Source organism: Halichoeres trimaculatus, unplaced genomic scaffold (assembly GCF_033239565.1).
Source record: "Halichoeres trimaculatus isolate MK-OKI-2021-1 unplaced genomic scaffold, fHalTri1.1 fHalTri1_scaffold_9, whole genome shotgun sequence".
NCBI classification, from domain to species: domain Eukaryota; kingdom Metazoa; phylum Chordata; class Actinopteri; order Labriformes; family Labridae; genus Halichoeres; species Halichoeres trimaculatus.
Genome location: NW_027437188.1, coordinates 16,558,545 through 16,574,584, shown reverse-complemented (window position 1 = coordinate 16,574,584; position 16,040 = coordinate 16,558,545). Strand labels below are relative to the sequence as shown.

Genomic DNA, 16,040 nt, shown 5'->3' with positions numbered 1-16,040 from the left:
TTGTTTTAGCTCTTTGTTTTGAGTGTATTTATTTTTGTTATTACATTTTCCTGACTTACTTTAATGACCTTTGCATGTCCTGATCGTAATTAAGGTTAAAATAGAGTGATGCAGTTTCTATAGTTTCTCTGATAGAATTTGGCACTTCCATTGAAAAGAAGTAAATAAAGACTGGAAGAGTGAACACTCAGACTGTAAATGTGTCTACTTTTAAAGCATTATGTAAAACTCACAGCAGATAATGTCCAGTGCTTAGGGTTTTGCATCAGTGACTTGTTAATGGGTCATTTATTCTATTTAGTGGAAACAAAAGACTTAACATTACACGTTATGAGAAGAACTTGCTCAGGGTTGATTCTGTGCCAAACGTCTACTCTTGTACCAAACAGTATGGTGTTACTTTTCTGCACGTTGGATTCTCTCAAACTCTCGCTTTCTTATATTTAGCTCCGAGCTTTCCCACACCGCTTCGTCTGCCTAGTCTCTGGGCATTGTGGGAGGCAAACTGTAACAGTGTCACATTTCACTTGAAGTCCCTCTGATTCGCATTTGTGGTCTAATTGTGGTTTACTTGTCAGTTTGGTCTGTTGCGTTATGTATCAGTGCGCCTGTCCAGGAAACCAATGATCCATTCAGTTGATCCCGTGGCCATTATCGGTTGGATGCCTGCTAAGATGTCTCTGATGGCTTATTAAGGATGAGACTTCACATCAAACAAATTATGTAGCTCAGGCATCTCTTGGCAAAACTTATGCTGGCACAGCTCCTGGATTTGATGGTTCAGCACTGCTGTCCCTGTTTACTTATTAAACATACTGTATATGTTTTTGGCTTAAACAAAACAGACCTTATAACCCCTAATCAATATAATCTGTATAACAGTGTTGTGTAAGTTAACACCTATAGATTGAGTGTTAATGCTTTTTTTCTTAAACTGTCTGTTTGGGTTGTAACATGTTCAGTGCCACTGAGGGTTACATTGATTTGACAAAGATCATCTCCAAGCAGAAACAACTTAGTTTGATATCAAACCATTTTCCTCATCGTTTTGCCTCTCTGTGTTTCTGCAGCAGTGGTCTCCTCCCAAATGCTGTGCTGCCTCCATCCCTCGATCACAACTACGCCCAGTGGCAGGAGAGACAGGAGCTCTCCCGTGCCGAACACCCCCACCCAATGAAAAAGATCATCCCAGCACCCCGACCCAAAATCCCTGGTGAACCAGATTCTCCAGCCTCTTCTCCACCTCTCCCACCATCTCTGCCCCCTCCACCTCCACTCCTACCTGGTAAGGCAGTTGTGTGCATAATTGCAGCGTTTTTACAGCTTTTCCCCTCTGATCAATCTTAAATTGTTCTCATTGCTTTTTCTCCAGACCGTGATGACAGCCCAGAGCTCCCTCCTCCGCCAGGCATCAGTGATAACAGGCAATGTGTTCTGTGTCTGAAGTATGGAGATGAGAACACAAATGTGAGTCAAAATCTTCTTTTTCTCCCTGGGTACACTCACAAGAAAGCCTGTGTGTGTAAAGTAACATGGATGTTCATTTCAGGAGGGAGGCAGGCTGCTGTACATCAGTCAAAATGAGTGGACACATGTGAACTGTGCGCTGTGGTCCGCCGAGGTGTTTGAGGACGACGACGGTTCTCTGAAAAATGTTCACATGGCTGTTCTCAGAGGGAAGCAGCTGGTAAGACGATTTGTCCTTCACAAGCTCCCAGTCTCATCTTAATGTTTATCTTACGGACGTTAACAACCATCTGTACTCTCTAAACAGTGCTGTGAGAAGTGTCAGAAACCAGGGGCAACAGTTGGCTGCTGCTTCACCTCTTGCACCAGCAACTACCACTTCATGTGTGCCCGCCAGTGCCACTGTGTCTTCCTAGAGGACAAGAAAGTCTACTGCCCAAAGCATCGGGACCTCATCAAGGGAGAAGTGAGAGGATTTCATGAGTAACTTAAACTCTGTAGAGATGAACGTTGCTTGGGACTTGTGTGTTTTATTTCCTGCTTCTTTTCCTTTTCTTTAGGAGGTGTCGGGATTTGAGGTGACCCGTAGAATCCTGGTGGATCTGGAGGGAATAAGTCTCAGGAGGAAGTGGCTGGCAGGACTGGAGCCTGAAAATGTCCACATGATGATAGGTGGGTTGATTATTGGTAAATCCTCTTTCATAAACATCAATTTCTTCGACTTCCTTTGAAGTATCTATTGAGTTTTGAAAAAAAAAAAAAAAATCCTTTCAGGCTCCATGACCATCGATTGCTTGGGGATACTGACTGAGCTCTCAGACTGCAAACGCAAACTCTTCCCTGTAGGATACCAGTAAGTTTTATTTTTACCTTCCTAATCCATCTGAAAGTCTTCACTAGCTATTTTAAGTGCCTATGTCTCTATTCTCTAGTCAATTTGAGACGATCCAACTGCTGGAGGAAATTAAAAATGTCAATTTAATTAAGTCAAACTAAATGAATTCTCTCCTCTCAGGTGTTCAAGGATGTATTGGAGTACTCTGGATGCTCGAAAGCGCTGTGTGTATACCTGTAGGATCCTGGTTTGCCACCCTCCAGTGTTAGAGTCTGACCTAAAAGATATGATGGCCTCTGAGGAGAATCGCACAATAGCACACAGTCCTCCCATAACAGGTAACCTACAGAGTACAGTGATTTTATAAAGTTAGGCTGACACTGTGAATGTCTTCGTAACACTTGTTGGTCTATGATGTGTTAAATTAAATGATTTCTCTTAATTACTGTCTATTTGGTATTTTAGACTTCCCTGATCCATTTGAATCCCCAAGGCGCTCTGACACCCTTTCACCCTCCAACACCCCCAAGCTCAGGGTTTACACCAGAAACAGACACCCAAGCTATCCCCCCTGTCAGCGTTTGCTGAGCCCCAGGCCCATGCCCTCTCCAGGTAAGAACATTTTTTTCTTCTTTTTAAATTTTCTTGAACACATTTTTTTTGTAGTCCCAACCTCCCACAGATTAGGTTCAGCATTCACCTCTGTTCTGTCTTTATAGGGACCTCTCAGACCCAAAGCCATGAAGTCGTGACTGTAGGAGATTCCCTGTTGAACTCCAGCATGCGAAACATTGACTCGCGACGCCACAGCTCCCCTTCTCTCTCCCCGCCTCCTCACCAGCTGAACAGGCTGAGAGGAATGACCTCCCCACTGCAGATTTCCTCACGTCCCCTCACGTCACCCCCACCTCTCATCCCCTCTCCTGCCAGAGACCCTGAAAGGTCCAAACATTTCACTAAAGACTCAGCTAAGAATCCAGTCATAAGAGATGAGGAAAGAGGCCGACTGTTCTCCTCAGACAGAAACAGATCACAACCATCCAGGGACCAGGGATCCAGAGATGTAGACAAGGGAAGAGTTATGAGTCAAGACTACACCTCTAAAGATTCAGACAAGTACAGATCTTCCAGAGAATATTTGCAGAAAGACTCTGACAAAGACACAATACCAGCCAAAGAGCCAGAGAAGAAGAGGATGTCAAGTAAAGACTCAGGTCTGAAAGAATATGAGAGAGGGAGAGCTTCCAGTAGAGATCACTCAAGAGATTCAGAAAAGGGGAGACAAGCGAACAGAGACTCTGAGAAGGGGAGACAGGCAAGCAGAGAGTCAAGCAGTAGAGACATGGATAAGAACAAATCATTGTCTAAGGACTTGGAAAAATCTCGGCCACTCAATAGAGATATAGGTCTGAGGGAGTCTGAGAAGCATAGACAACACAGCAGGGAATCAGGAAAAGACTCAGGTCAAAGTAAAGAGAGATTGTCCAGCAGAGACTCTGAAAAGAGTAGACCTTCCTCTAGAGATTCCAGTTATAGAAGCACAGAGAAAAACAAAGACTCTGGCTCAGGGAAGGACGGTAATCCTGGCAGTCAGTCCAAACAGACTGGAGGTGAGAGTAAGAACCTGAGACTGGCACCTGCAGGCTCAGGTCAGTCCTCCCCTCCTGTGGGCACCGCTGTTCTCACAGCTCAGCAGAGAAGCAGCAGCAGCTCCACCAAGCAAGCAGACAAGCAGGGGAAACATGGAGGCAAAGACCAGGATGTGCCGCAGTCTCGGCACAGGTCCACCCCCACCTCCAACATGATCCAGTCTAAGGACAAGCCCAGCTCAGGGAAGGAGGGTAGTAGTGGCACTGGAAATGTAACACCAGTTTCACTCCATAAGGACTCTGTGGGGGGTAAATCTGGTTCCCCACAGGCATCATTTCAGAAGTCAAATGCACGCAAATCAAATGATTACTCATCAGGTCCAGCCACAGCAGCAGCTATGAAGCCTCTGTGGCCGTCAAGGACACCAGCAGAAGAAGATGTTGTTAAGAGAGGCTCCACACACCTTCCCTCCCAAGCTGCAGCCTCAGCCCCCAAAGAAAAACACCCCAAGGTGAAGACGGCAGGCAGCAGAGAGGTGTCCAAAGACCGCGAACGAGAGAAGAGTCTCCAAAACAGCAACAGCACCAACAAAATCCCTCTTCTCAACAATAACACGAAAGCTATGGGCAGCTCCAACACCCATGCAGCAAACCCCAGCTCCCACAACAGCAGCAATAGCAAAGCTCCAGTGCTTGGAAACAGCACTAAAGTCCTGGGAAAGGCTCAGGGGGAGAAGCAGGAGAACCAGGGAGGAGACAGGTTGTCATCAAAGAGCAGAGAAAACTACTCCTGTCTTGAGCGGAAGAACAGCTCGAGTCTGGACAACCTACAGCCGCTGCAGCAGGGTGGCGTAGCTTCAGAGAAAGTAGTCAAGACCTCTTCCCAGTCTCATACCAAACCAACGAGTAACCAGCTCTCTAGAGAGAAAAAGAGATTAGGTAAACCCCTCACTGTAAATCCATTAAAGACGGATATAAAGACCGACCCTAACGGAACGAGCACTGTTGGTATTTCTTCCTCCTGCCCTACCACCACCCCAACCTCCACTATCACCCCTGCCAGTCAGGGAACCCGTCGCTCAGCCCGCTCCGCTCTCTTCTCCTCACCCTCAGCCAGCAGCAGTGACAGCTCTGAATCAGACACCCAGACTCAAACAGAGGAAGATGATCTGCAGAAAGAGCGGTCATGTGCTGAGCTCAGGGATCGCCACAGCCTTCTAGCCCAAGGCAGAGAGGACAAGGACGACGGCCCGGAAGACGAACACGATAGAGGAATGGACGACAAACATCATGAGGATGACAGCGATGGATCAGGGTCGGCCAAGAGGCGTTACCCCCGTCGCAGTGCACGTGCTCGCTCCAACATGTTTTTCGGTCTCACGCCTTTCTATGCTGTTCGCTCATATGGGGAGGAGGATCTCCCCTTCTACAGCAGCGGGGATGCAGCAGGAGCCGTGGTTAAGAGAAGGACTGGTGGTCGCAGGAAATCTGCTGAAGGGCAGGTAGATGGGGCCGATGATATGAGCACCTCCTCTTCGTCAGGGGACAGTGGAGAGGAGGAAGACAGTGGAATGAAACAAAGGGGTAAAGATCCATACTACTACAACTTCACCAGAACAATAATCAACCCAGGCGAGGGTCTGCCATCCATAGAAGGGATAGATCAGTGTTTGGGCCGGGGCTCCCAGCTTCAACGCTTCCTTAAAGATGAGGAGCAGCAGCAACAAAGAGCTCAAGGAAAAACGGAAGAGGACATGCTGAGTGCTTTGTAAGTAAACACAATTCTTAAGCAAATCTAATGATTTGGACTAGTTCTTGTGTCCACTAACATTTTGTTTTTGATTTGTTCACCAGGACTCTGGGGAAGCCACATATTGGCCAGCTGGATGGTGTTGACGATGGCTCTGAGAGTGACACCAGTATCTGCACCACCAGCACCACAACTACCACAGCCACCTCTTCTTCCACGCCACACAAGAGCACGTCAAGGAGAAGGGGCAGAGAAAGGCACACAGAGAAACCTGACTCCCACGACACAAGCAAAGAGGCTGACAACAGCAGCGGAGCGGTGAGCGGGAACACGAGAGAGGGCAGGAAGAACCAAAAAGAAAACTGTCTTCCTCTAGGAGGTGGGGTAAAGTCCCAGCCGCAGACTCAGGGTCAGGATCCTCTGGAGGCCCAGCTGTCCCTCAGCACAGACCTTCTGAAGTCAGACTCTGACAACAACAACAGTGATGACTGCGGGAACATTTTGCCATCAGACATCATGGAGTTTGTCCTCAACACACCCTCTATGTCAATGCAGGCTCTGGGTCAGCAGTCTGAGCCGACGTCCTCTGAGCTGCTGCTGGATGAAGGCTACGTTGGAGTGGATGTGAACCGACCTAAAGACATCCTTTTTGATGACTTTTCACAGCCACTGCCCAGCACAGAGAGCGGGGGTGTAGTGGAGAGTAATGTGAACAGCTCCATCTCTGTAGAGGAGCCATATCTTCCTCTGGAGCTGCCCTCAGACCTGTCTGTGCTGACCACACGCAGCCCAACTGTCAGCACCAGCCAGAACCACACTGCTGCTGGGAGCCTTATCTCAGACACTGCGGATCGCACTATGCTCGGTTTGACCTCTGACCCCGACTCAATCAGTGGAGAGAAGAGTGGGGACAAGAAAAGAGCAGGGCCGGGTGTATCACCATCTGAGAATCAGCATGATACAACAGCTTTAGGGAACAGGGATGCTCAGGTTACAGAAGGTCACATGACTCCAGAGCAGTTCATTCCAAGCCCTGCTATTGGTCAGGTGGTGGAACCTCCAGGTAACCAGGACGTTCCCAAAAGTTCTAGTACCCCTGGTTTGCCCAGTTCTCCCTCCTTGCCCCTTCAGGGTCAGAAGTATCTCCCAGCATCTGCTGCTGCTGCAGGCAGCCCCAGTCCAATTCCTGGTCCAGGGCCATCCCAGGCCCAGGTTTCCAGTCCAGCAGTCATCAAACCAGGCCCCGATAAGCTCATCGTGGTCAATCAGCAGTTCCAGCCTCTTTATGTTCTCCAGACAGTCCCAAATGGCGTCACACAAAAAATTGGTGCAGCAGGAGTGATGGATGCTGGCTCTTCTGCAGTCCTGAGTCCCATGACACTCACCACAGGGTTAAACACAGCTTTATCCACTGCACAGCCAATATTCCCTGCTGGTGGTAAAGTCCTGGGCACCATGTCACACCACTCCCAGATTCACACCTTCACAGGAGCCACACAGGCCGGCTTTCAGACAGGAATCCCAAGCACCACCTCAGGACTTCTCATCGGTCTGCCCTCCCAGCCTCATGACCAGCCCCAGATCCTGGTCTCAGAAGCTAGTCGGCCACATGAGCTGTGTTCTAGTGTTGCCATAGTGTCTAGTCCCTCTTCCCTAACGCCCGCCCCTGCAGTACTTGCTTCTGCTCATGGTAAGAAGAGGCCCATTTCGCGTCTTCCTAGAAAAAGCAAAAAGTTAGCACGCTCCCGTAGCCAGCCTACTCTGGCTCCATCTGAAGTTGCTCCCCCCAACATGACCCTCATCAACCTGTCTTCCCCTCAAATTACTGCAAGCATCCCTGGCCAACCTGGCAGCCTGGTAGAGTTAGGCACCCTCTCCACTTCCCAGCGCAAGGTTCCCAATATCATCAAAAGACCCAAATCAGGTGGGGTCATGTACCTTGAGCCAACTGCTCTTCTCCAGCAGAGGATACCAGGTACCACCCAGACTGGTATCCTAGGTCATGATTCTTCCACTCACCTCTTACCCTGCACCGTCTCTGGTCTCAACCCCAGCCAGTCTGTGTTGAATGTGGTGTCTGTGCCCCCTAGTGGTGCTGCGGGCCTTATTGCACCGGGCTCTGTGTCCCTGACCACCCCTGTCCTCAGCTCAGCAGAGATCACAGGGTCTATCAGCAACCTCCTGTTTAAAGCCAGTCCACATAGCCTGGGCCTGTCTGATCAGCCGATGGTTCTCACGTCAGCCGGGGGAGCCCCTCTGATGTCACAGCTCAGCTCCACCGTGCAGACATCCATAGCTAGCAGCATCTGTGTCCTGCCCTCCCAGCAGACCATCAGCATGGCTGTCAACCAGCACGGGGAAACAGAAGGCAGCCACTTACAGCATCAATCTCAGCCTGTGAACAGAGCCCAGGCTGTGGACTCAAATCCAAACACCACTGTTTCTTTGGTCCCCCACCCTGCCACCCCTCTGAGCCCAGCCAAAGGACGTGTCGTCGGAGTGTTTACACAAACCTCCTCAAAGTCACAGAGCAGCAGAACAACTCCAATTTCCAGATCATCAGAACACAGGCCGCCCAACTCTGCTACATCAGCTGCAGTTTCTAGATCAGAAAAAGGAAAACAGACAACAAAGAGGAGCAGGCAGACTTCAGACGCTACCAGCGGGAAGAAGCTCAAAGCCTCTCAGGCAGAGGAACATCACAGCAACCCTGCAGGACGACTCCACTCAAACCCAAGGTGAGCTGCCTCACATAGTTCTCTGTTATTTTTTCCTGTTTATTCCTGTATTATTATTATTATTTATTCAATGACCTGTAATAGCTGAAAATAGCAAAAACATTTTTAAATCGTTGTTTTTTTTCATCAAAACATTTCATCATGCCTCATTTCCTCCCATTCTTATCGATGAAGCTCACTTGTGTACAGATTGCTTCAAACAAAATCATTTCCTGCATATATTGATCAAATTATTTATAAAGGCAACGATAGAATTGTGGCTGTATTGTACAGTAACATGAGACCTACCAAGTTTGGTTTCAGTACATGCAGCATCTCACTTTTACTTAATCTATTTGTCCCACTGGTTTCATGATCTTATTTCTATTCCTCCCTGCTTTTTGCAAGCAGTTCCAAAGAGCTGAGCTCCCCTGAACCCATGGACACTGGCAAGCCAACTGACAAGCCAGCAAACAAGAGGTATGAAGTCATCTGTGTAAACTACCTGTTTTCATACAAATCATGTAGATGAGTTCCGGTGCTTATTTTCCATCTCTTCCAGTATACTTAGCAAAAAGAAGACATCTGAGAGTCCTGTTTTGTCTGGGAAAGTTGTTGGAAAAGACAAACCATCTGCAGCAGGGGGAGCTGGGTCTCTTCCTGTGACTTCACCACCTGACCAGGATGGAAACAGCAGGGATACGGTCCTGGATAGCAAACCCAAGAAGGGCATCATCTTTGAAATCTGCAGCGAGGACGGGTTTCACATCCGCTGTGAAAGTATTGAAGGTTAGTGGAAAAGACCAAATATTCTGTATTGATGTTTGTATGATTGGGTAAAGGACATAATATGGTATATTTTCATTACATAGTGCTGAATGCTTCGAAAAGAAGAGTCTTTGTTTGGTTACACATTTATACCATTTATAGAGAAATGATCAAGCTACATTTCTTGCGTTGTACATATCTATAGTAGGGATGCACGATATTGGATTTTTGCCGATATCCGATATGCCAATATATCGCAACCCTTTTTGGCCCATACCGATACCGATACTGATAATCACAAGTTTGTTTGTTTTTTTCACTGTAAAGAAAGCTAAGTCTATCCTGTACTGGAATTTATATGTTACTCTTATTGTGACGGTCTTTTTTGTTTAAGAAACACACATAAAACAAGACAAAAAAATCATTTGATTTTACCATAAATAAGAAATGTATTATTTTTTCAAACTCAAGACATTCAGTTTTGAAATACAGATAAATAATTTCTTTAGATCACATGAACTTTAAATGTACAATGCATTTTTAAACATAACCAAGTTGCATTTGATTATTTTAGAGCTACTGTAACAACCTGGTGACAGACACAGAGCTCTGCAGAGCAAATAAATGAAGTGCTACATTTTATTTAAGGAGCTTATTTTTCAGATGGAAAATAATAATAATCCTAACTGAATAGCACCTTATCGGCAGAAATTTTCATATCTGCCGATACCGATAAACGTGTTTTTAAGCTTTTATCAGCCGATACTGATATTGTGCCAATAATATCGTGCATCCCTAATCTATAGATATGTCAATAAGTTCTTTTGATATTTTAGTGTGACAGTAATGCAGCGCTGTCTCTTCCTAACTTTCTGTTACTTTACAGAGGCCTGGAAGTCTGTGACTGACAAGGTGCAGGAAGCTCGCTCCAACGCTCAACTCAAAGAGCTCTCTTTTGAAGGTGAGGTCTTTGGTCCCATTAAACAACACAGACTAATAGATATGTTATCACAAACCTGTAATGTGTCTAATAGTTCATAGTCACCTTAATGATATTTATTATGACATGATTTGGGAAATTAAAATTGCTAAACCACTGATGTGTCCTTTCTCCTCCAGGTGTGAATGGGTTGAGGATGCTTGGAGTTGTCCATGAGGCGGTGGTCTTCCTACTTGAGCAGCTGTACGGCTCCAGGCACTGCCGGAGTTATCGTTTCCGCTTCCACAAACCAGAAGAAACAGATGAACCTCCCGTCAACCCCCATGGATCGGCTCGTGCAGAGGTCAACCACAGGTTAGAAAGAGACACTGGCAAACTCAGACGCTGAATATCTTCAGAGGCTGTTCTTCCATTGCATTGACCCTGCTGGATCATATGCTTGTGTTTCTGACTGTTTATTCCATCTGTTTGCCTTTCAGGAGATCTGTATTTGACATGTTCAATTTTTTGGCCTCAAAACACCGCCAGCCTCCTGAGTACAGGCCGCAAGAAGAAGATGATGATGAAGGGCAGCTCAGGTCTGCTAGGTCAGTTACAGTGCCAGGAAACAATATACTTCATTTGCAGAAAACCCATCACTGTACATTTCTCTATTCTGTTGATGCAGGCGTGCCTCCATTGAGCTTCCTCTGACTGACAGATTCAAACAGCTTAAGACCACTTCGAAAGAAACCGTTGGAGTCTTCAGGTGCAAACAGACGTGCTTACACTGTTCATTTTTTGTGGTGTTGTCAATCAGATAATTTGCTTTGAGTCATTCATAACTCTGAGAACTATTTAACAGTTGTGTTTGCAACTTTTGCAGGTCACCTATTCATGGCCGAGGTCTGTTCTGCAAGAAAACCATTGATGCCGGGGAGATGGTAATCGAATACTCTGGAAACGTCATTCGGTCTGTGCTCACTGACAAAAGAGAGAAATATTATGATGGAAAGGTGAGAACTTTGAAATAATCTTTGGCATTATTTAGACCGCCAGCCTGATTGCTTTTCAAACCGTGTCCAGAGGGATGATTTCTCATGCTCATGTGGAAATCTGCATCAAAAATGTACATAGTGCAGTTACAGGTGTGTGAATAGAAACCAAAGCAACCCATGCAGTTAGACTGGTGATGTTTGGGCACACACATCTGATGTCGTTTTGAATTAAAGTGTGATTTATTTTAACATATTATTGGGGCAAACATCAGACATGTAATCTATCTTTTCTTTCCTCAAAGGGGATTGGCTGTTACATGTTTCGCATTGATGACTACGAGGTGGTAGATGCCACAGTGCACGGCAATGCTGCCCGCTTTATCAACCACTCCTGTGAGCCCAACTGCTACTCTCGGGTCATCACCGTGGACAGCCAGAAGCATATCGTCATCTTCGCCTCTCGCCGCATCTTCTGTGGAGAAGAGCTCACCTATGACTACAAGTTCCCCATCGAGGATGCCAGCAACAAGCTGCCCTGCAACTGTGGAGCGAAGAAATGTCGCAAGTTCCTCAACTGAGACATTTTTTTTCCCAGATGTTTATGAGAGGACTGCAGGTCTGTTGAGCAGCAGTGCCACATTTACCGGACAAGACACCATACAGGGGTTAACTGTGGCTTTATACTGGTTTTCTGGGCCCAGTCCACAGAGAACCACACTTTTTACAGGGCCTGAACTCTGTCAGTGTTGCTGCTGCTCGTGCAGCAGGACACAGCAGAGGCAGCCGTCGCACTGTAAATACAGGATACGCCATTTTGGAGGAGGGGCCATTTGTAAAAATTCTAACATATTGTGCCTCCTTTAGTCTCATTTACATGTGGCATGGAAAGTTCCACCTCTGGAGGTGTGTAATGAAACGGTCTGAGCCTTCACAACATTGCAATATATAAAACTCTAATTTACATTCGGGTTATTCGGTTACTTTTTCATGATGTTTTTACATTGGCCCATCCTCCTTCATTATCTCAAATATTTTGCGATCCACTATTGCTGAGATGTGAACAAAAAAAAAAATCAAAGAACCTGGTTCGATTTTACACCAAAGTGCAATTTGTTGAAGGGATTTGGAAGAGTAATATCACAAGAAAGAAAAATTAAAACTTTGATAATCCTTTTTTTTGGTTCAGTGTCAGCTGTTGATGATGCACATCTCCTTGTCTGAATGTGCCCTGATGCCTTCAGAGCCGTTGCGATTTGGTGGACCCTTCCCCTAACCTGTTTTTTTTTTCTTTCTTTCTCTCTCTTTTTTTTTTTCCCATAAAAGCTGGGGACACTGTAAACAGGAGCTGCTTCAGCTGGCTGATAAGAGCTGTTCAGATGGGAACACTAGGGGGAGCAGTGGCCACAGAGACAAGAGAGAGAAAAGAGACAAGAGGGGGTGGAAATGAAGATTTATTTGTGGTAATAAAAAACAAGAGGTTAGGTTATTAAGGTTGATACCAACCAATGTAATGAAAGTGACTTGTAGTTAGACCATTTGAAAGCTATGTTGACATGTTATCGTTGGGATTAAGCCTCTGGCCTGAGAGAGCGAGGCAGCTAGAGACTCTGGTGGACTGACAGCAGAGGGACCGCAGAACCCTACTGATGTGCTTTAGTAGACTTATTTGTTATTAATTTTTTTGGAGCTGTGATGCTTTAACAGCCATGAATCTGCCAGAAACACTCGTGTCTGTGCATGCTGTTGTTGTTATCCAACTTGTGATTGGTGATGGTGTAAGCTTCGACTTCTGAGTCACGTTCCAAATCACAGCAGCAAAGAGAACCAAACATCTCGCCCTTGAATTGAATTTCACAAAGCTTGATTTCTTCTTAGCCTGTTTTGATAACCATTACTATGGAAAATGTTTATTTTCTTTTTGTATTGAGTCTTTTAAAAATCTGTTATCTGTCTTTTTATTATGGACAGGGAAATATCATGCTTGCTTTTAAAAACAAATGTAAATAATGTATATTTTTCTACAAGAAGACTTAAAAAGCACTCACTAGTGAATAGCACTTAATGATGGTATTTATATTTTTGAAAAATCGTATTTATTTTGTTGCCATTTTTGTAGGAAATAGAGGTTTACAAACACTAATGCTTCGTCTCTATGTTTTGTATTCCGCTGCCTTTTAAAAGTTTTTGTTTTCTTTCTTTTTTTTTCCTCATTTTTAATTTTATTAATTTGTAGCCTGAATGTTTTCTTTGATTCCAAAGACTGACACTGGTCTGTGGCTTGGTCCCCTTTTCGTTCAGTCCACCAGTAGCTCTTTTATCTATCCCAGGCCATTGGGTCAAAGCTGACAGGTTCTTTATGTTGTTCCAGTTCCAGCTGGCAGTTTGGCGGTTCATGTGAACTATTATTATGCACTTGAGAGAGTTCAGATTGTTGATCCAGAGCAGATATCTCCTCTCTCCAGCCTTATTGTCTACACACCACATCAAGCCAAGAATCAAGTCCACTTATAGACAGTGAAGTCAAAACGATCAGGTTTTTCTTGTCAGATCATCTTGAACAGGTAAACAGCCAACTGGCACATGTTAAATGAAAGAAGAGTCTCTTCAGTTTTAATTTTTTGTTTCATTTCTCTGAAGACTTGGTTAATAATAAAGAGGTGCCTTTATTTTAATCTTAACATCATCCATTATACCTTTATTGAGCCAGCCTGTTTATTTGGAAAAATATACTTAATCCTGGAAATCACTTTTTTTCCCCATTTGTCCCCTCTTGGTTTGCCTTAGTTGTAAATGACTCCTCTTTATAACAAGCCTTCATGTCCTGGATAGACTGTTTGGACTGACTGGTTCCACTATGTGGCTAAATTAATCTGCTATAGTCCTTTTGTGTCTTTTAAATTAATTTATTGTTGTCCACTGTTCATACCGGTATGATCTAAAGGCCGTTAGCAGTCACTTCCACACTGCACCTTGTCGTTGTGAACTGAAACCATTCGTGGTTTGCACTTTTGCTGTGACACAGGCACTGAATAGACATAGGAAAAACTCTGCTCTTTCTGCAGGCAGATGCAACTTCAACGCCAAACCCACAAGCACACAAAGTCACAGAGAAAGTTTGTGCAGGAGTTTCTGATATTAAAACATATGAGCTCAGCCCGGATTGGTTTTGAATAATCCTGAAAGAAGCGAATGAGGCTCTCGCAAAGTGCACTTGACTTTCTTTTTCTGCTACAAAGTAAAGGCAGGGACCACACCAGCAGTCCATCCCTTCCTGAAGGTGCAGTGTGTACAAACCTGTGCTGTGCTTTGCCATTTAGGGCCCCAGACCAGGTCTCGAGGGCCCCTCTAGTTAACTGACAGGACAGCTGCTTGGTTGTACAGCTGCACCTGCATTGGGCTTGCTAGGTTCTGCTGCTAAGGTCAAAAATGAATGTATATTCCTCCTCCACATCGTCAGACATGTGATGATGTCGATTCTTTGTCAGCCACATTTTGTTTTCAGTTCTCGTGTCTGTTTGTAGAGATGACCTTGAAATGGGCGGCAGCGGCAGTTTAAGCACTGAGAGTAACATAAGTGTGAGCAACGGTGGCGTTTCTGTCTGTAGGACATCCAGTCAAGCTAGCATTGGTAACAACACTTGAGGTGATGCAAAGGGCTCTACAACTCACTTCTTGAGATCCACTTCTGATGAGGGTCAGAGGGCTCAGTGATCAATAACTCAATAATTTCTCTGATACATACAATAAGGGAATGGTCTCTGTTGTTTCTTTGGACTTCATTTTACCACGCCACACCAGTGGCCCTTCTCCGTCATTCTCTGTAATTATAGTATAAATACATGACAATATTATACGGAAACATGCATAGCAATTTCTTGTACTTTAGTATCTATACAATATATGGAATGGACAGACAAACTTAGTTACAGTAGCAAAACAGCAGATTTATAATGGTTAATAGCAATGTTTCAATGTACTCTATAATGGTTTTGTGTTGCAGTACTATCAGATGAAACTAACGTGCATCATTCTTTTGTATATTGATATCCAGTTCCAATTTTGCCGTGCCTGTTAGCACTCCGCCAGCAAGGAGCGCTGCAGTTTTTCTTTTTCATTTCTCTCTGGAAAGGAACGGTTTTATGTGATAAGAAATGTAACTGTATTAATGTGCTTGTGAACTTTCTTGGGGTCAGCCATTTTGTTTTTTGTTTTATTTTTCCCTCTGGTTGTTGTAGTGAATGTTTTTCTGTTGTTTTTTTTTGTATGTTTAACAGGGATTTTTTAGACGGCTTACTTGATGTGCTACAAATTAAGAGTTTGCTTTGTGGAGACTGAACAGAAAGATCCCACCAAAATGACATTTCACATTTTGGAAAAAACCTCTCATGTCTCCCAGACTGCCTCTCTCCTCCGAAGCTTTTGTTGTACTTATCATGTACTGTTTTTATAGAAAGTCATAATGCTGAGATAATGCTGATGTTGAAAACGTTTAATTTATTTATTTTGTGCAACATCCACCCTGAATTGTTCTTTTACAAGTCAAGGTTTGGGAAAAGTTGGACGAGTACGTAACCTGTTTGTAATTTTCTAATTGTTTCTTGTGTACAGAAGTTATCAGCCTAGGTCGGAAAGTTGTGTCACAGAGGGAGCGGACGGTAGGAAAACAAAAAAAGAGGGATCATGGATCATGGACAAGCTTGTTTTTTATGCCTTGAAATATACCTTTGTCTTATCAATATTCCTCCTGCTCTCTGTAATAACAGTATCCGTGAGTTTAACAGTCATATTTTCTCCCGTTTAAACAGTATTCTTTCAGTACACATAACAAAATGAAGGAAAACCACAACAGTGAAAATGAACCACAAACTACTTGGTTGAATGTATAATTAGGAAACAAAGTTGTACATAAGTGTAAAAAGAAAAGTTTCTTATCATGTTTATTTTCTATGCACTTTTTTATTTAAGTGATAGTTTAAATAATAAACATGTCTCCTTTA

General features: G+C 44.5%; 1 protein-coding gene across 5 annotated transcripts in view; it reads left to right on the top strand.

The window, feature by feature from the left end:
• Nucleotides 1–16,040, top strand: part of kmt2a (lysine (K)-specific methyltransferase 2A) — a 42,593-nt gene extending 26,553 nt beyond the window's left edge. For 3 of the 5 annotated variants that reach the window (XM_074680421.1, XM_074680420.1, XM_074680419.1), the window contains exons 17-34: nucleotides 1,071–1,285; nucleotides 1,373–1,467; nucleotides 1,550–1,687; nucleotides 1,775–1,933; nucleotides 2,028–2,139; nucleotides 2,242–2,320; nucleotides 2,483–2,640; nucleotides 2,768–2,914; nucleotides 3,022–5,659; nucleotides 5,746–8,379; nucleotides 8,767–8,838; nucleotides 8,921–9,147; nucleotides 10,013–10,087; nucleotides 10,246–10,420; nucleotides 10,546–10,653; nucleotides 10,734–10,814; nucleotides 10,932–11,061; nucleotides 11,346–16,040. In XM_074680421.1, the coding sequence (XP_074536522.1) occupies nucleotides 1,071–1,285; nucleotides 1,373–1,467; nucleotides 1,550–1,687; nucleotides 1,775–1,933; nucleotides 2,028–2,139; nucleotides 2,242–2,320; nucleotides 2,483–2,640; nucleotides 2,768–2,914; nucleotides 3,022–5,659; nucleotides 5,746–8,379; nucleotides 8,767–8,838; nucleotides 8,921–9,147; nucleotides 10,013–10,087; nucleotides 10,246–10,420; nucleotides 10,546–10,653; nucleotides 10,734–10,814; nucleotides 10,932–11,061; nucleotides 11,346–11,621 (7,519 nt within the window). In that variant the 3' untranslated portion in view covers nucleotides 11,622–16,040. The remainder of the gene's footprint in view (nucleotides 1–1,070; nucleotides 1,286–1,372; nucleotides 1,468–1,549; nucleotides 1,688–1,774; nucleotides 1,934–2,027; nucleotides 2,140–2,241; nucleotides 2,321–2,482; nucleotides 2,641–2,767; nucleotides 2,915–3,021; nucleotides 5,660–5,745; nucleotides 8,380–8,766; nucleotides 8,839–8,920; nucleotides 9,148–10,012; nucleotides 10,088–10,245; nucleotides 10,421–10,545; nucleotides 10,654–10,733; nucleotides 10,815–10,931; nucleotides 11,062–11,345) is intronic. The other 2 variants (XM_074680422.1, XM_074680424.1) reach the window with 2 other exon arrangements.